The 21,524-nt window shown below is 36.0% G+C and overlaps 1 protein-coding gene across 1 annotated transcript in view; it reads right to left on the bottom strand.

Annotated features, from left to right (window-relative positions):
* snap91a (synaptosome associated protein 91a) overlaps positions 1–21,524 on the bottom strand; it is a 49,941-nt gene that overhangs the window by 12,215 nt on the left and 16,202 nt on the right. The window contains exons 2-14 of the mRNA XM_081388500.1: positions 15,112–15,254; positions 11,619–11,694; positions 11,284–11,386; positions 10,011–10,104; positions 9,600–9,711; positions 9,379–9,485; positions 9,240–9,281; positions 5,048–5,109; positions 4,225–4,237; positions 3,516–3,637; positions 3,343–3,425; positions 2,835–2,849; positions 542–622 (exon numbers count right to left, since the gene is read on the bottom strand). Coding sequence (XP_081244626.1) covers positions 542–622; positions 2,835–2,849; positions 3,343–3,425; positions 3,516–3,637; positions 4,225–4,237; positions 5,048–5,109; positions 9,240–9,281; positions 9,379–9,485; positions 9,600–9,711; positions 10,011–10,104; positions 11,284–11,386; positions 11,619–11,694; positions 15,112–15,254 — 1,053 coding nt within the window. The remainder of the gene's footprint in view (positions 1–541; positions 623–2,834; positions 2,850–3,342; positions 3,426–3,515; positions 3,638–4,224; positions 4,238–5,047; positions 5,110–9,239; positions 9,282–9,378; positions 9,486–9,599; positions 9,712–10,010; positions 10,105–11,283; positions 11,387–11,618; positions 11,695–15,111; positions 15,255–21,524) is intronic.

Here is a 21,524-nt window from a genome sequence, read left to right as displayed (position 1 = left end):
AGTCTTTCTGCAGAAAGTTAAGGCAAAAATAATTTTCAATCATCATCTTAAGGATTTGGTTTTGTTTTCAAAACATCTAAACACCCTTAAAACAAAATTAATTTTGCTTTTAATGTTTTAAGGATGTGTACATATTTTTACTGTAAAACAAGACCAAAATAATGATTAAGAATGATTTTTTTGTAATGTAAGGAGAGATATTATTAATTGTGCCTGCAGAGAACGGTGTATGTGCTCAGGCAGGTCATGGACACAATTATTTTGCTGTATCGTGTGGGCAAAAGCAGGGTTAAAAACCGAAACAATGCAAACAAAAATCGCACTGCATGCACTCTCTCTCGCACACACAGACTGCTGACCATAGCGGTTGTTGAACTTCAGGTTTCCATTCAAGCACGCGACCATATTGCACACAAACCTATTTATATCAATCCACACGCACGCACGCACGCACGCACGCACACACACACACACACACACACACACACACAAAAATAAAGAGCAGGGTGCTAAAGGATCTTGTGTACGGATGAACACCCACCAGATCCGGCACATGCATCGGCAGCAGCTGCTGGGGCCACACCCTCGCTCGGACCATCACCTGGGGAGGGCGCAAACGCATCTGGGCCGAACCAAACCAACAAAACCCAACAGAGAAAAAGAAACGGGGATGAAGAGGCGATAGAAAGAGACTTCTATAAGTGAACAGAAACACTCTATACAACCCAAATGACAGTAAAATAGACCAGTCTGGGCTGTATACAGTTTAATTCAGTGTGTCCACACACACACACACTGAGGGAAATGAGTCAGCCTGCGTGAAACATCCAGTCAATGCCGTCAGGACCAACAAGTGAGTAAAACGTGTTGGATGTGACAGCATTGCTTCAGTTAACTAAAGCCAAGGCGGTGATGAGCATTGTGGAATTTGATATTTCAAACCCCATCAAAACCTGCACATTGTGATGACCAGGTAAGAATTAATTCATTTATTAACTATTACAGAGAAAAAAAGCTTTTTTCCGACTGTTAATTTAATTTGAGTAAAATCAAATCAACAGTCTGCACAGCTTTGTATGAAACAAGGTATCAGTTACTGGTAGGGTTGCCAACTTCCATATAATACAGAATCGTCCTGCAGTTGAAGGAACTGCATTAATTCCACTCAAGACTTTTGGGTTACACTTTATTTTAAGGTGTCCTTGTCACAGTGTGATTATACATTTAAGTACTGAGTTATATTAATTAACAACATGTACAACATGTCTGTAATGTTGTATGAAACTTTAATAGACATTAATAGCAGCATTATTATAGTTTATCATAACAAACTAAAACTAAAACCTTAAAAACATACGTTAGACATCACGTTTTTTTACAACGAGTGCAATCAAAGTGATTGCATCTGAAATGCATTTTAAGTACTTAATTCTTTTTTTATATAGAAAAGTTGGCAACCCTATTATGTATGTATAAAATGTAATTGGTTCGTTTACTCCAAATTTAAAAACATTAATATCACATTTCTGCTGGCAAAGTGGAGCTAAACTTGAGCTGGCCTGGCTTAAACATTTGCATGGCATAAAATTTGACAGTTTAAGGTGATTTGATGTCTCTTATTTGCGGTTGACCTTTTATAATCAGGGCTGTACTGAAATGTCTGCTGTAAGCGATCTCATCTCAAGTGAACTAATCCTTAGCTATATAGTATGCTTCATTAAACAAATGGATCAACTCAGCTGGTAGGCCTAACAATACTTCTGTTGTTTTCTCCCTTGGATTAATCCTATCTATATATATTGTTCTCATTTGAATAAAAGCGTCTGTTAAATGAATAAATATTGTCCAGTGAACTAATTATCTTCTACTTACACAATAGTGACTTCAGGCCACATATTGGAAAAGGAATAAAAAGCACTGCAAATTATCTTTGCCAATATGGCAAAATGCATTTACTTAAATATAAAGTAATTGACGAGTTACTGTACCTTCATGAAAAGCAGTCATGTGTCAACTGAGTGACTTCAAACAGTACCAGTAACAATCCATGCACCCATTCACAAAACAACCGATGAACTCCCATTCTTCCCTGATAGTTAGACCTGGAAATGACCTGACTGACCTCCAAACAGATCCATGTCTGAGACGGTGGCAGGCACTGGCAGCGAGGCAGCAGCTGCTGGTTCAGTAGCAGAAGCTGCGGCAGAGTCAGCCTCAGAGAGGGGCGCTTCAGAGTTAGCGGCAGCAAGAGAGTCTGGAACCCCGCCAAAGCCAAGCCAAAACCAAACCACGGCATTCAGAAAGACAGTGGAGGAGAGAGAGGCAAGGAATGGATGTAGGCAGGATGAAAGAAAGCTCAGAGGAGTTTTTTTTTAGAGGTGAGATTTTAGCAAAATGACTTCATAAAGCTACAGCTGGATCAAAAAAGAAGAATGCAGATTTGGACAGTGAAAAGTTTGTTCAGAAAGTTCCTGTCAGACAAGACGCAAGTGTGTCCTGCCCATTCAAATTTTGAAATGATTTTCAATTGTTATTATTTTTTACTTTTTTAAAACAAAATTCTAAATAAAATATCCATTGGTGATTAATGATTAGGTTGCTAAATTATTATAGGAAAATAAAATAAAATAATGACCATTCAAATTTTGAAATGATTTTTTTTTAAGTAAAAAAAAAAAAAAAAAACTTTGATGATTAATGATTAGGTTGCTAAATTATTATAGGAAAATAAAATAAAATAACATGTTGATTTTTGTATGATACATTTTAAGGCTCAGATCCTGCATAGAACACTTACAGTATGTATATGCAATCTAAAAATCATCTCTACTCACCCTCACCAAGCAGATCTGACACCAAAGCCAAAAACAGGGAAATGAGTGAGGAAGAAAAGAAGAATATTATGTTAGATCCAATTTTTTCTTTCTAAAGAAACTGCGGCTTACAACTGGGACTTGACAAGCTTGGGTAGAAAAGCAGAAAGGGAAAGACATTTCCAATTAGTCTGTCATTAGAATGCCCACTCAATATATATTCCCCTAATTGGCCTAATTTGGGTAGAAAATGGTTCATGCAGTGGAGCTCAATAGACAAACTAGTAGTGGTGATATGAATGATGAACACACCGATAACAACCTAAACCTCCGTTTTTTAAATCTCTGTAACAATAAATGCTGGAGATTTTTGCACAACTTTAACCAGAAATGTGATCAGTTGACCTGCCCTGATAAAACAATATCAAAGAATGTAATAAAAAATAAAAACCCAACAACACTCTTCAGTACAGTGGTTATTGCTGGTGATTATGATTTATAGCAGCAAAATGAAATGACATCAGCTCACCTCCCCATGATGCTGTGGGAGCCGCCGAAGCCCCTGAGGTTGGAGCCAACAGATCAAAATCCACGAGATCATTAAAGCCGCTACTATAGAGAGAAAAAGAAAAGAGAGAGTAATGCATATACAGTAAGGTCATGTCACAGATGGTTGTGTTTTATTATAATAAGACAACTTACTTGATGGTGGCTGTAGCTGGTGCTGCTGCAATGGTGTCAGTTACTGCGGCTGCTGCAGAAGGGGGATCAGCGGTTTTGGCAGGGGTACCAGCAGGCGTTCCATTATTTGTTGGAGATCCTTTCTATATGTGGCACATTGGATTTACCATTTATTTGAATAAATAGACAGTAATATGAATTATGTCTTATAATACTTTATAGTGTTATACAAAATTATAGACAGTACTGTTCAAAAGTTTGGGGTCAGTAAGATTTTTTTAAAAGATATTAATATTTTTTTACTCAGCAGCGATGGATTTAATTGATCAAAAATGACTGTAAAAACTTTTACATTGTTACCAAAAAAAATTCCATAAAAAAAAACTGTTCTTTTGAACTTTCTTTTCATCACAGAATCCTGAAAGAACATGTATCACAGATTACACAACAATATTAGGCAGCACAACCATTTTCTACATTGATAATAATAGGAATTAGTGAAACAGAAGACTGCAGTAAAGGCTGTTGAAAATTCAGCTTTTCAATCTCAGAAATAGAAAACAGATTGTTTTGATTAATTTAAATTGTAATAATATTTCACAATATTACTGTTTTACTGTATTTAATCAATTAAATGCAGCCTTGGCTAGCATAAGAGACTGACCCTAAACTTTTGAACGACAATGTAATACTGCATAATTCAACTGTAAAAAAGTTTCACATTACTCACCTTAGTAGGAGACCTAGTGGTAGGAAACGTAAATAATGTGAGAATGGCTTTTGAAATAACTTTGACAAAACATTATACTCAGAAAGTTAAATGATGGAATTATAATTCTTGATATGAGGAATCATTTCAAACAGCAAGCAGGCATTATGCATTAATGACAGGTCTTATTCTCCTACTACTCATTTTGATTTTTTTGTAGGAAACAATCCAAAATAAATCCAAGTTATACAATCCTAAAAAATTATAATATTTCTTTTAAATTAATATAATATCAACAGCTGGCATGCACTGGGGAATACGGGGTATTCATTTATGATACAAGTTGCATGACACTGAAATGAAGACTGCCAAATACAAAATCGATCAATTCATATTGAGCAATCGATCAATTCTAGGCTGGCACTGTTAGTGGGTTAAGTTCAGTCCGGTTCAACTTGTACAGAGTGAACTTAATTATAATGCTCTGCTGGACAAAAAAATTATTCATTCTATAGAGAGAGGGAACTTTAGCATTTTAAAATGCTGAAGCTAAAACTAAAGTTCAACCATCAGTCTATAGAACTGTGAACACCACAATGACGACAACATCACCATTACAGTACAAAAATATTATTATGTTTACGGTACAAGTGAATTCTGGCAAACATTCTGTAGAAATACTCACTCATCACTGTTAACACAAGGAAAGGAGGGACAGTATTACTGTTTGTAATAGAAGTATTGATTTTATCAGCAGTAGAAAAGCTTCATCCATTCGAGAAAAAGAAGATAGACTTCTTTTGTTTTATTGCTTCATATTATTCAGAAGACTTTAAGCACTTACACTTTCTTCCCCTCGAGTGTGTTGAGATGTGTCTCCAGAGATTCCAGAAGACTCTCAGGGGCCTACAAAGCCACAAAACAATGCATTAAAGTGACCTACCACCAAGGACACAATCATTCAGACTAAATAACACAAAAAGACAAAGTCAAACTGCTAACAGTGAATGAAGACAAGCAGAGGACAAAATATACTAGAAAATTACTATAATACTATACTATAATATACTATATATATTATAGTTTATATTGTAACACAATAAATGTATACGTTTATATAAGTTAATAGACTTAATTAAGTAAGTAAAGAATTCTCCCCGCTGGTTTGGATGCAGAGCACAATGCTTTAGTTCATGGTCCCAGTGGGGCCCACAATGCACTGCAGCATGCTCACTCATGCATTCAGGCATAACAGAGACATTCAGAGCACATTATTGGTTAGACATGCCACATAATCGCAGGTGAGTGTATCTCATGGGTAAAAATGTCATGCAGTTACAGCTAAATAGGCCAAACAAATCATATATATTAAAATAATATATAATCTGGTCCATTTTTGTGGTTAATTCATGAATAAGAGCTAAATAAAAAGCATTGGGTCTAGGGTAATATGATATGGGCCATAATACCACAGAGCTTCTAGCGATTGTCTAGGTCTAGTCAAGATAAACACATCTAACTTACATACATGACATCTAATGCCACAAACCCTTTACAATTCTCAAATCTTGATAATTAAATATCATGTACAGACAGAGTGGGATGCCTTGTCAGATCTGGTGACCCTGCTGTATGTCTGTAGCTGTTCACATAATACATCATTTTGTAATGTCTGTACAAAATAATAATAATGATGCAAATTAACAACAAATGTATTACTGTATTTGATGCCTAAACAGCAATCAGAACGGTAAAACACAAAAAAATATTAAAATAGCTATATTTCCATCCAAAGTAGCGAATTTAACTTGTGCGCAAAACTGGACTCGGATCACATAAAGCATTGCGAATAAAGCACTGTTTCCATCCCAAGTGGTCAGGAGAACAAAATCGTCACTTCCTGGGAACTTAAAATGGAAGTTTCTGCATTCGGAGGCTTCCCCGAGGCTCTTTTTTCATACATCTTAAATGATTTGCGACTTTCAGAGAGCACAGACAAAACGTAATAAATGCTGTCATGTTATTTTGCATTCAGAGGAGGAAGCCTGGTGTTCGAAACGCAATCCTGTGAGACAGTTCTGGGTGGTCATTATACAAATACCAAATCATTCTGATGACATTCCGATGACTTTGGCTTAGGAATTTAAGAATGACCAAACCAACGTTTGAGATGCTGTGCAATGAAATTGGTCCGCTGGTTAGTCCAGTTATTCAATCTCATCCACTGTCGACGCAAAGTCGAGTGAGTTTTTTGTTGAGTTTCAGAAAACATGTTTCCATCGTAGTTTATGTGCAGGTCTTCTTATCGGATAAAAAAAATATCCACCTCAATTGAGCGCACAAGTTTTTTATGCACATTTTTAGAAATTATGCCCATCTTGGCATTTCCATCCACCGTTTTTTAAGAAATTTCCCCAAATTCACAATAAAATAGGTGGATGGAAACACGGCTAATCATAATGAACCAATAGCACTCTGACAACTTATCTAAACATATTATTTCTTGAAGTTAATGAACCTGTTTTACAGCAACACATATGACAGCTAGATGCCATTTCACCAATCAGAATAGAGTATTCCGAAGTGTAATTAATATACATGACCTATATTGCTGTTCATCAAAATAGTGTATGATTCCTACAACAATTCAAGCAGTGGCAGCTAAAATAATCCTTCATGGCAGCACTCTCAGACAATTACACTGGGGTCCAACAGACAGATTGGAGGCTTGAGAAGTACCCCTGAGAATTGGGGTTTGAGCTGAAGTGTTGGCACAATACACCAATACACTAACCTTAGGCGTACCCTCAACATCTCTCACCTCCTTTTCTCATTCTCTCTGTCATACACACAGACACACAGCTACACACAATGTCATAAATATTTACAAAGGAATAATGGAGATTAATTAACATACAATTAATCCATTAAATACCCTGTGCTCTATACCGAGCAGATAACAGCGATCCTTAAACAGTGTGTTAAACACAAATGTGTGTGTTGTATCTCTTTAGCTCCTGTAAGACATGAGAGGTTTTTTTGTTGCGACACAAATTAAAAAATGTTTCTTCTGATTTCTAATTGCAGTCTGAGTGGGAAGAGTTGCATCAAGACAGAATTTAATGAACAGGAACGGGCTTTTCTGAATTTAAACTCAAACTCATATTTCTTCACATTAAAAGCAGCTAAAAAACTAACAAATAGCAATTTATTAATTCTGTTTGGTTGTGTAGATCGGGATTGCATGCACAACTGATCACTTAAGTATACAACAAACTTGCAAAATGCAGCTATCAAAAGATTTCAGTACACTTGAGTCCTTTAAATAGGATCTAAGGGAATATCTAAAAATAAATTATGTGAGAACATTACTACACCCTGTTAAATGTAATCAAATTTCTTGCGCTACACGGCTGTGCATCCCAGGCCGAAACCCAATTAAAACCACTGCCAAATCCAGAACCCAGGCAGTCATGCACGTCTCCCTCCAGCACGTCCTGAACTTCGCCGCTGATCAAGAGTATCTGAAGGCAACCATCCTGCCCTGACATCACGCACAGCATGCTTTCAGAGCAAGCCTCCTCGTTTCTGCCAGCATGAAAAACTCTCATCATTTCATAACAGAGCTTCCACAAAGGCAGAACCTTCTGTTTGCAAGCTTTAAAAGCTTGAGTTTGGTGTTTTCCATGAATAGAGCACAAAACAGGTGACTGAAACTATTTTAAAAATTAAGTCATTTTTTGTTCTTTTTAATAAATGGAAAGGTATTTTATGGGCAGATATTTTCTAATAATTGTATAATTTAAAATATTTATTTGATATTAACATTTATATTTACAGTATATACTACATTAAGAAATATATATATAAAAACATTGAGCAATAAATGTTAAATAAACATCAAAATTCAAAATAGAAGCACAATGAGTTACAAATTTGCATGCATATTTAGTCTAAATTAAGCTGTCACTCTCTAGGGTCTTTGCTTTGTAGTGATGAACATATATTTCTATTGATTTTTGGGGGGTAGATAGTAATAATAATAATAATGTCCAAATATTACATCTTGGGAGTCATAAATTTAAAGAATGTAAAAAGAATTTAATACAAGGAAAATCATGTTAAGAAGTTTACACACGAAAGGCAAAAATCACCAAAATCGTAATAGCTTTTACAACAGAAAAATAAAAGTAAAGAAAAATTTGTGCTTTAAATGTTTTTTAAAAAGTCTGGGGACACCAAAGTGCTCCATATTCATGGAAAGCGCCAGTTATTTTCATATTTTGCTCATCTAAAAGGGAGTCAATGATCCGTTGGAGAGAAATTTACTGAAATTCTCCAAAAGGTCAGACGTCTTTAAATAGACTTTAGGCAAATTGTTTTGTTCAACATATTAAATGGGTCTTAATGATTGTGGAAACTCTATTATTGGCGATTCTTCAGCTTAACTGGGATGCAAATGTGGCTGTAGCTTATGTTCTTGTCTCAGACAGCAAGCATTGCTGCTACTCCGCTCATGATCCTTCAGTCACATCCAAGTTCACTCTGAAATGAGATTTTGTGTGCAGTTTATTTAATGAGCACTAATGAGGATTGGTTTTTGCTCTCTCCTAAACTGCAGGATTTCCCAAAATGGAAAGCACCACACACTACTCACTCTCTCAGCCTGTGTGATCAATCTGCACCTCTGAAATAAGAAGACAGGTACAGAATCTGTCAATCAGCCGGGGGGAACAGGACAGGACGGATCCATGGAACATGCACCCTTCTGACAAATGCCCCATCATGAGAGAAGAATGACCACTTATATGTAGCGCATTGATGTTTATGACTGGTCCAATGGTCAGGAAAGGTCAACAACCTCTAAATTTTCTAAAACTGCTGGGATTTCTCGGATTTGAAGGCTAAGACACATGCAACACATGTTAAAACAACACCACAACACTGACGTGCATTGTTAGTACTGACGTAGAGAGTGTTGGCATCATGAGGAATGGAACGAAAAGGCGGAAAATGCAAGTTAAACAGAGCCTTACCTGCGTCAGTTCAGGAATATCGTTTTTGTCAATTCCCACTTGCTGTTGGACAAAAAGGAGAGATTATATGACATAACCTACGAACCACTAATGCAAGTTTCACTGAACATTTTATAATTACAAAAAATACATGGTTTACCTCAGCAATTTTGAGAAACTCTGAGACTCTGGTCATTCGTGTCAAGAATCTTTTATAGATTTCCAATGCTTCTTTGCATTGTCCTTTCTTCATCTGGAAAAATTTCTCTAAAAATGAACAAGGAAATCATATTAAGTCATATAGATGTGTCAAATCTTGCAGACTGTCAATATGCCGTCTTTGCAATCTGAAAAAAATAATATCACTAAACTTTAACTTACCTAAAAGATTAATGATGCCATCATTGTAGCAGGCGTACAACTTGATCAGATCCTTGAAGAGCAACAGGAAGGTGGCATTGATCACCCCGTTTACAAGATCTTTTGGATGAACCTGAAACAATGAAGCAAGAGAATAAAAAATTATCGTTTCTAGTACAAGCTGTGAATATATTTATTCACCAGCTGTCAAAATTTACCAGCTACCTTACAGGAAAAAAAGCTTTAGTGAACATAAAATGCAGACTCTATTATATTTCAAATTGTAAAACCATCATTCAAATGACAGTATGTCACAGATTTGTATCTTGCAAAAGTTTTTCCTAACTAGGCATGATGCTAGTCATGTTTGAACCCTGTGTAACATCATCAGGTGTTAATACAGCCTGTGATGATGACAGTAAACAGACTCACGTCAAACTCCAGCAGAGCATCAATCTGACCCTGCAGCGTGGGCATGCCTTTCAAGAGCTTGTCGGGAGACATTGTTCTCATCACACCATCAGCACTGAGAAACAAACACACACATTCACATGGATTTGGTGGTAAAGAACATGTCGTTTGTAAATGAATATAATCAGGTATAACAAAAATTCTTGGGTTAAAGGTTAAGATCAGCCCCACCCTTACTGGAGTTTTTGTAGGCCATGGAACATAGGCACATTGATTTACATGCTTTGGGACTGTCCAGATGTACAATATTTGTGGGACAAAGTGCTAGATGTTTTGTACAATGTCACTAGAATACTTTTTCCCAAGCATCCTGTTCTTTTATTGTTGAATGATAATTCTCAACTTCCTCTGAGTGAGAAGGACTGGAAATGTTGGCTAGCTGCCATGAACGTTACAAAGAAGATATTAGTTCAACAATGGAATTTTTCAGATACGTTTTTATAATGTGTTTTGTATGCTTTCTTGAAAATGAAAAAAAACATGGATAGTTGACATGAAATACATTTGGAAATTTGACATCTCATGGTATGAACCTGTAAAAATGTATTTGTCATACCATATGAAAATGAGGAAGTGATTACATTTTTTAGAAATGACTACAGCACCTAAAATATACATTTTTATTCATACATTCACATACATTTTAACCTAAAATAAAAGTTTGATGAAAAAGTCATGAATAGGTTGTGTCATCTAACCATTTATGATAAGTATAATATAATAATATAGAAAAGTCAAATATGGTCTAATAGATATGTTCATTTTCAGGAAACATTAATACAAATTTCTTAGAGAAATAATTAAAAATGCAATTTTAGTCTCTAATAATCAGATGTGAGCTGCCAATGTGTTTGGGATGTCAGCCAATTTATATGTTGTAGCTTCTTACTTGTGTCGTGTCTGCAATGAGACCTTGATCACATACAGTAATATACAGTAGGCACACACACACACACACACACACACACACACACACACACACACACACACACACACACACACACACACACACACACACACACACACACACACACACACACACACACACACACACACAATAGTTCCAAGAGAGCAAGGAGCCTTATGAATAACCACAATAACTACTTTTCTACAGAAGCATCACAAAGCTCTGAGGTTGTCCTTGATTTCACAGCATCCCACTCAAATCTGTTACTGCGCAATAGTGTTCCAATGTCAACTCAGGGTACAGCAATGTAGCAGAAAATTCATTTACCCTTTCTTCACTCGGCCAAAGTCGAAAGCCATCTGTCTGTATGCAAACGCCTTCTCGTTCAGATACCTGCTGTAACGTCTTATAAACGTTGACATGTCATAACCTGAAAGTACAAGCCTTTATAAATACAATGGGCTGATCATTTTTATTTCATAGGCAAATTCAAATGTATGCAGTGGGCATAACAACAAAGTTGATTAAATAAGAACTGTCAAAATCTGTTAATTTAAGAGTAGTGCAATTAGTTATAGCTCACATAACTTTTTACAGCGATTTAATATCACACAAGAAGATTTTGACAAGCAGATGCTGTCACTGCATGAAATATTACTTACCATGAGAGCCAGTTTTGTCCAAAAAATTGCTAAGATTGAATAGGGTGTTCCTGGAGGCCAGGTACTGGATGAACCTCTGGAGAAAAGAAAAAAGAAAAAAATGCAATCATGTGCATTAATTATTATATATTTTTTGCACACATGGAGTTATAATTCAGATATAAGACTGCTTTTCGGAACACAGAGGACTAAAATTTTAATACTTTCCTAAATTAATAAAAAAAGGTCCAATTGGCAGAGATACAGAGAAATGCATAAGAAATGCAGAACTGCGTTTGAAAACTGCAGTTCAGTGAAGAAACAGAATTCATTGCTACCAAACCGATATAATCATCTCATGATTAATCACTCAGAACTCACATTAAAGCTTCGAGTGGGAGCGAATGGACAAATGGAAATAATAGCAGAGGCTTTATCAAGAAAGACCAGCACACTCGCTGCATATGAGCAGGGTATACAGCCTTCATTTACAAACAAATTTATGCAGCTTGACACATTTCATGAAAAACAGTAGGCAAACAAGGCTATGGAAAACAGTAATGAGCCGCGAATATGAAATGAAATGGAAAATATTCACTAATCAAAATCATTAGAAAAAAGATACTGTATGGCTCCATGCACAGTACGAATACTTAACTGGAAATAAATGTTTTTTTGTCTTGTTTTCTAGCAACAATAAGTAAAACTATGATTATTACTTGTTTGTATTTTAATTTCAGAGAATATATCTTGAATTAAGTTTAAGAAAAACTATTTGCCCAAATGGTAAGAAACTTATGCTTAGTTTAAGATATATATCTTCTCTACAGACAAGCTTTATTATTTATCAATCTCAATTATTGATTGGTTCACCATGTTTGGTTCATGAATTCTAGTATAATACTATGAAGGTAAAGATATATTATTTTATTTATTTATGGATGACCTTTTTCATAGTGATTTTTGGAGGGTTAAAATATTAAGATTTTAACTAAAACACAAATCAAACCTATCCCAGCAATCCATCATCTCTGTAGGCTGTGCCTTTTTAGTTCTGCCAGTCAGAGTTTAACTGATGTGTCAGCTGATCAATACAGAAGCTTTTGGGGTGATCAAGCTATATGGCCCTGTCCCAAAACCTAAACCATAAACACTTGCTGTCTTCCTACGTGTCCGCACTTTCGTGACGTAACATCGATTTGACTGTCGAAGCGCTCGCGAGCACACTTCTGAAACCTAAAATGACAAATGGGACACCCTACGGTGCCATGGCCAACAGACACATGTACACGGCAGCCACTGTAAATCCACAAGACCTTAAGTGCATATGAAGTGAACCATTTGGGACACTTTAAACACTTTTAATAAGTTAGGTCCGATTACTAACCAGTTCAAATATCCATGTGTCAAGGTAAATACTTCTCTTGTATATGTGACCTGTAGAAGCACATACCATAGCCTGATGTATTAGAAGACATACTCTGTTTAATTTTTTCTTCCAGAGTCTGACTGTCCAGCTGTACCTCTATCTCTCCTTGAGTTGATATCCACAATAACGAATTAAACATCAGGGTGATTATGAAGCAGTGCATCTGTCCCCTCAGACAAAGCAGTCTGGGAGGTCACATTCATAATTGAATAGCTCTCTTTAATTAAAATAATGGAAAGTGAGCTCATCTACTATATATTATTATTATGGCATACAATATTTTTCCTCATTGCTTATTCAGCAGAATGAAAGAAAATGCTTGTAGAAGTAATCAACACTCTGCATAACTTTACATAATATATTTCCATAATAAAATGCACATGAGAAGACCATCACTTTTAGCCTAAGATGATTTTTTTTTGTACCTCTCTTACTCAAAACGAAAGTCTTACTACAAGACGAACAAAAAAACTGTTCAAAGGTTTGGGGTCAATAAGATTTTTTTTTTTAAAGAAATTATTACATTTATTCGGAAAGGATCAAAAGTGATAGTAAAGACTTTTACTTGGTTACAAAAGATTTCTATTCAAATAAATGTAGTTCTTTTGAACTTTCCATTTATCAAAAATCCTGCAAAAATCAGCATATTAGAATGATTTCTGAAGTATTGTGACACTGAAGACTGGAGTAATGGCTGCTGAAAATTCAGCATTGCCATTATTTGATTTATATAATAATTCACCATATGACTGTTGTTTTTACTATATTTTTGATCAAATAAATGTTGCCTTGGTGAGCATAAGAGGAATCTTAAAAAAAAAAAACTTAAAATATTAAAATATCTTACTGACCCTAAACTTTTTGACAGTGGGTCTCATTCACTATTAATTGTGTACATTATTCGTATTTATAAGCACATTTGAAAACCTTGTTCTAATGTTGATGAATTCCAATTATTTTAAATGAGCGACCCTGTGCCCGAGGTTAGTAATTTACATAATACACACCCAAACTGGCTCCATATAAGAGTTTTCCGCATATCCAGAGAATCCTATAGAGAAGGATGTCACTGAAGCAATAGAGCAAAAAAGGAAAAGAACAAAGACCTCAACGGATAATGAACAGGATGTTTTGCTGTTCGAGGTGGAAGCCAGGAAAGGTGTGCTGTTCAAAAGTGTGTCCACAGGGATGTGGTTAATGTTGTTAACCGTTAAGTAAAAAAAGAGGTTTGATATAAAGTTTGATGCAAAAAGAAATATGGGCTATGGCCCTCGTGTGTGTGTGTGTGTGTGTGTGTGTGTGTGTGTGTGTGTGTGTGTGTGTGTGTGTGTGTGTGTGTGTGTGTGTGTGTGTGTGTGTGTGTGTGTGTGTGTGTGTAAATTTGTACAGTTCTTTATTCCCCCATGTTAATAAGGCCACCGAACTTATAGACACAGATATGAGACACAGTATATATAAATATATGAGATTGCTTAATTATTTGCGCAAGAATTAATATTCACTAGCTACGCCTTTGCCATTCCATGACATCACAACATGTCCATGTGCACACCTCCATAACTGTCCCACCACTTTTTATAACATAGTGACACCAATTCATATGTCGCCAGCATATGTGGCTTCATATTTATTCAATTATACATTGCAGCTCCACTTCTTTGAATTTCTGTCAGTTCCTCTCAAGCCCTAAGGTCCTTCACCTTCCTTCCATTACCATTCATTCTTTTTTCTCTTTATCTCATTCTGCTTTCCACTGCCATCTGCCTTTTCACCGCACAGCGCAAGCCTTGACTGAAAGAGTAAACTGCTCTTTCAGAAAGAGAGAGAGAGAGAGGGTCAGAGCATCTGCCCGCCTGTCTGTCTCTGCTCCTATTGTGAGCCTGATGGGTGTGATAATGGTGATAAGTGGAAGCAGGAGGGCTTTGAGTGCAATAGGTGGTCAGCTGTGGGGATGAGCTCCTCAGAAAATTGTTAAAATTCAAGGTTTTACTGTTTATGTAGCTTAAATATAATGCAGACCCTGCATTAAGATCTTTCAACAATGTAAGTGGTCAGTACTGCAGTAATCAGATGCTTGCTTCTCACCTCATTGCCATGGACCATCAGGTGGTGAGTGGTGACCAAAGCCTTGAAGACCACAATCCAGCTAGCATTCCCTGCTCTCTCAAACAGGGTATCAGCCATCTGGGGAACATTGACATTGGACTCCTGGGTTGCCTGGATCAAGTCTGTGAGGGAATATGAAATGCAAATTAAAGACTTAGCTTGAACTCATAATAGCTCCTGAAGAGGGCACAACACAGATCAGGACATCAGGGTAAGAGTAACACACAATCTTGCTAGCATATCAAACATTCTCTCTAAAAAAGACATTTAGGTTCAGAAGGCAAAATGATGAGAGAGTTCACAAATCTCTTGAATCGATTGTAATTAGAATTCTCATTATAGCTATGGTTATGGACATATAGGCTAGTATCCGCAAAGAACAGCCTAAACTCAATAATGCAGATATGAAAGGGAAAAGAACAGGTGATTTATATTACAGCTCTTTCATAACTTTGAATAATGCAGTGTGATGGGAACTCTGTGGTGCGCCAGTGCATGACAAAACGGCTCTTTTGACTTGTCATTCAGCGTGACATCTGACAATGCAGCAAAATATGCTAAAAGAAAGCAATAAAGAGACATGAGAGAGAGGTAGAACGTGAAAAAGAATACATAGATTACTATGTCTATAGATGATAGTCTGTTGACAGACACCTGGATATTTAGATAGACATAAAGACTGATAGAGTAGACAGATAGATAAGTTAGAGAGACATGCAGATAGTAAGAAAGACTGAGTGACTGACAAATAGTTGGTGAGTTAGATATAGTTAGACCGTTGGATATTGACAGATACAGTAAACAGATAGGCTAGATAGTTAGAGAGAAAGGTAGACAGAGAAACGGTAAGATAGACAGACATACAGACCATCAGTTAGACAGACAAAAAACAGAGGCAGAGATGTAGACAAATGGATGGTTAGTTAAACAGATTGATAGACAGATTATGATATGTCCATCTGTCAAACTATATATCTGTCTAGAGTAGACAGACATAGTTAGACACATTGTTCAACAGAACAGATAGTTAGACAGACAGATAAGATCTTTCTCTTCTCTCTGTCCCTCTCTTTCTCTTTCTATCACACCTTCACTACAGAAGGAAGTGTGCGCGCGCACACACACGCGCACACACAAAGCAGCCTGCTCTCCTCCTACAGACCACACATATACCATCCATCCTAAACCATGAACTATACATCACAACACACTTCCTGAAACCACAGTCTGGGCTTGTATTATTTTTACATACTGACAAGCACTATAACCATGTCTCAATAATTCCGATATCATTTTATATATGATTATAATCTAATTAAGACATGTTGGAACAATGACTTGCAGCCTCATCTCTCATCACATAGGAAACAATATTATATGGTGGAAATACACCAGGCTATGGGATTTTCCACCCTATAATATTATTATAGTCAAGGTGACTATTATTATGACTGAAAGAGGAAGGGTACACACACATTCATGTACAGTACAAGATGACCACAGGTTATATTACATAAGTTACATAACCACAGAGTCCACACAATAATAGCCCTCCCTCTAAAAGGCTTAAAAGTCCTAGTTTGGCACCTTGAAGCATTTCACCACAGCCTTATGGGATGAAATTGGAGGTCAAAACCTCCTTGATATGTCATCTGAACTAAATTTTAAAGGGGTCATATAATGGTACATGCACTTTTACAAGTTGATTGTACTGAAATGTGTGTTGGCAGTGCCTGTACACAACCATCATAAAATGATAAAAATCCATCCAGTGTATTTTTTTTAATCTTCTTATATGTTTTCCCCTGTCTCAAATCAAGCCGTTCGACCGTGTGACGTCACACGGTCGGACGCCCCTCCCACGACTGTTGATTGACAGCAGCGTTTCAACACAGACCCGCCCTCGCTCGTGAGCGAGCTGTCAATCATAGTCCGCGCGGACCGGCGCGGTCATTGTTGATACGCTGGAGCACTGTCTATGAGCAGAATGGCGTCTAAGCAATTGTGGTGTTCTGTTCTTGGGTGTAATAGCGAACACAGCAGTCATTTTGATGTTCCTAAATCCTAACCGCTGAAGACGCAGTGGCTGAGTTTTGTTTTCGAAGGGAATATTCCCCACGATCAACGTCAATGCTTTCATGTTTGCGCGAATCATTTCACACACCAGACTGCTTTATAAACGAGGGTCAGTATAAAGCTGGTTTTGCTAAGAAGCTGCTCCTGAAAAAAGGATCGGTACCAACTATTTGTGTTCCTGCTGCACCTCCAGAAGAACTGAAGTGAGTGTAACGTTCTATTAACCTTTATATTAATCTTTATATTAATCTTTGCAAATCGCTAGCACGCTTCACGATGAATGCGGCTAAGGTTTACACTCAGGGTACATTACGGCATGTTTTCTATGTACGACGTTCTCAATATAATTCATAATCCCACGTTTATAATGAACAACGCGTTATGGTTATTGTGTTAAAAAACGGTGTACGCACAGAACAGAGGGGCGGGGTGAGCAAAGCTCATTATCATTTAAAGACACATGCACTTAAATGGCATGCTGAAAACAGAGCTGTTTTTGACCAGGTAAAATGAGTGTTTTCTTACAATACTAATGAGAATTTTTTATTAAAGTATATTACAAACTTTTAATTTACCATAAATAATCATATTAGCTTGTACAAAAATGGCATTATATGACCCCTTTAAAAAATTGCTCTAGTTCTTTTTATCATAATATTACATTAATACTTGTATTCATTGTATTCATTTTTTGTACCGTTCACCAGAATCCTGAAACAATATATATATATTGTGGTTTCCACAAAAACATTAAGCAGCACAACTGGTTTCAACTTTGAAATGATTTGAAAGCACCAAATCAGGATATTAGAATGATTTCTGAAGAATCATGTGGTACTGTATAGTAATGGCTGCTGAAAATTAAGCTTTGCCATCAAAGGAATAAATTACTTTATGAAATATAATAAAATAGAAAACAGTTGTTTTAAAAAAATAATAATGAAATATTACCGTTTTACTATATTTTTGTTCAAATAAACCAGCATTGGTGGGTGTAAGAAACTTGCATTTTATAACATTTTAAAAATCTTCCCAAGGCCACACTTTTGAACTATAGTGTATAAGGGATGTGTTCCTTCACATCATTTTCTGTAGAGCTTAATGCCTCTGTTAGTATACAATAAACCAAATGGCTTCTTAAAGAGCTTGGTAATAAAGCAGGTTGGTTCAGTCTCATAAACTTTGTTAGACATAAAGTTTGTCTAGTCTGAGTTGCAGAATCGATGCATGAGGCAGAACATCTAGGCTACTTATACCAGGCATTTTATGTACTTATTGAGGCACTCACAGGGGATTATGAAGCAAGGCTGTGCTTAAAACGAACTATAAACACATATAAAAGTTTGAGTTTTGTGCAGTAGGATTTCAGAGGACACAGTATCTCTGACTTAGCCTTCGCTTCCTTAATTATTTATGGAGAGTGATAAAAGGCTGTGGAGAATCAGTAGTGGAGTCAGATATGACACATCTCACTGTTCTCAATACACGGCAGGAATTCTTACACAAAATCCAGAATAACCAAACAAATAAACACCTTGCTAAGACGAAGCGCTGTACACAATACACAAATGGTATCAGAGCACAGCAGTCTACATATATATAGCAGGCTAGAAAACTACCCTGCAGCCTCATGGCCTCTGCTGTGCTCCCCAAATATCGACCACCAACTTGACCCGAATGCCACTTTCCCTGTTCAATAACAGGACCAAATTACAGTATCGGTAGCAGATCCATGGGCCACACACACACTTTGGTTTTTCTATCATGGTGGGACTTTTCATTGACTTCTATTGTTTTTTATTTCTTTATTATTGAGCTAATGGTGTTTTCTATCCCCTACCCCTGAAACAGTGCTTCCTACGACATTTGTAACTGATGTCAAAGTCTATCCAACACAGGCTATGATTTTTGCTAAAATTATAACAAAAAGACAAGCTTGTTATTAAACAACCTTTGAATAAAATCTAATTTAATAATTATATTTATCTTAAGATTTTTTTAATGCATAGTTCATTTTGAAAGAAAACAATTGTAAAAAAATATATATATTTTCTTAATGCCATAAAAGATTCTTCGCAACTGCAACTCAGCCTTTACAGGAAACATGGAATAAATAAATAAATAAATACACTTGGCAATAAAAACATTGTATTGCTGAGAAGACGAAAGAAAAATATGCCTGCAATGAAAAAGAAAACTGTCAAGGTGCCTGTAAAGTTTCAGACTTTTCTGCAAAGTTAGAAATACATTGCATAGCCTAGGCTATATTTTTTACTGATTATGCATTTTAATTTTTAATCATTTAAATGCATGTAATTTATTTTAAATACCTTTGAAACATTATGTGGCCCCCTTTAAAGTTTAGCCTAGTTCATATAATGTAGGGCAAACCTGACCCACACAAACACATATTAAACATTTATTTATCCACTTGTACCAAAAACTTACAAAAAGGAAGCTGCTGAGAACAAGTAGTCAATAACTCTCAGTATACACATATCAACACAGTATGTCTTTTTTGTTTATCAAATTTTCACTGTTTTGTAAATTACAGATGAATCCCTAGGTCACATTTTAATCAGCCAACTCAGCACTTAGGCCTAAAGCAAATAAAATCCCAAATTCATAACATTTTGGTCTGTGTTCATAGTTCAACTTCACACCCTATAAATGCACTGAACAGCTTCAGTTGCGCATAAAGTGACCATTAGCGGCAGAGAAAGCCATAGAACATGCACTTTAGACATTCAATTAACCTTCTGAGGTGCCATTACAAAAGCATTTTCACTGTAAATGCCATTGTGGAGTAATTGCATCATGCATTTACGCTGAGATCGCTTCTACAAACAAGGCACCGAAATTCCGTATCATGCCATGTGTTAAAATGCACCGAACGGTCTGTCTCTGAAACGGTAATTTCACTCCTCTAAAGAGATGAGTAGGAGGGGAGACAGACATGCTTAAACCGCCTGTTTCCCTGGCAACTGCAGCACTTAGTCTGGTGTCAGGAAACCAGGTCTCCTTTGTTGAATATTAAGACATGGCAACATTTAATTAAGCAATGTACGCTGCCATGGAGCGAGACAAGAGGCCAGTTAAAAACCAGTTAACATAGAGAGTCCTCCTAATAGAACAGCTAATGAGTGTACAAGAAAATCCACTTGATCTAACAGCATGAGTATACAGACAACTTCAAACAGCAGCTCTGATTCGGGTTGTGACTCAACACAATGTGACATTATGCGCAAAATACTCTTGAACTTAATGAAGACACTTTAGTTTGAAGGGCGGACCATTCAATAGGTGATTGACATTTAATCATAAAAAGATCTTAAATAAGATATTAATATCATATACATTGTTTGGCGATAGAATTTTAAGAACCGTTCAGTAAGTTCATTACCTATCAAAATGTGTTATCTGTAAAATGTTTAATTTAAGGTTATTTGAAATAAAACTATTAATAGCAAGTAGAAATACAAGATTATAACATGAAAATTACCAATATATTGATACTAACACACACACATATTTTATTTAAATAAAGACACACTATTAAGATATGTAAACTATATATAATTGGCAAAAAGTTTAAGTCGTTTACATTTCATTTATGTGGAAATTTTCACTTCCGCCACCACAAAAGTAATTAAAAAATGTATTAATGTACTTATTGTTTTCATTGTGTTTACCCATGCAACCTTAAAAAAATAAGCTTATGACACCGAATTTTAGATACAGGGAAATTTCACAATTTTCGATTCCAATTTTGATACCACAGCAAAAACTACTAGCCTATCTAATATAGCTAAATCTCAAATATTATTAAAGACAATTAAACAGCCAGTTATAAAATAAGAACAAATAATAGCAATAGCAAAAAATAAATACAATAGAGCAAAGATTCAAATGATATAGGCTAAACAGTGATTTTCAGGAAGGTCTAACAGTAGTTTTCAGGTACAGAAATTGAATAAAGTAATTTTTCTTCTTTTTTCTTCTTTAAAGATTTTTTTCTTTGTACTTTGTTGTTTGATTAACATCAACAGCACAGGGCAGGTTTATTAGTCTGCTGTCACTTTAAAGGGCACCTATTATGCAAAATTCACTTTTACATGGTGTTTGAACTAGGGCTGTTGGAACGAATTCCGAAATTCGAATATAATTCGAATATTAAAAAAATCAATACTTTTAGAATGCTGAAGTTCCTATTCGAATATTGCTTTTTTATGTACATAAAAAAAAATTATGCAACCTTGCCTTTCTCGCGCGCATGTGAAAATGAAATGCTTTGGTTTCGTCAGATGAACAATAAC

This window comes from Scardinius erythrophthalmus (assembly GCF_964197995.2).
Source record: "Scardinius erythrophthalmus genome assembly, chromosome: 16".
NCBI classification, from domain to species: Eukaryota; Metazoa; Chordata; class Actinopteri; order Cypriniformes; family Leuciscidae; genus Scardinius; species Scardinius erythrophthalmus.
Note: the sequence above shows the minus strand (reverse complement) of the source record. Positions and strands in the feature narration are given on the sequence as shown.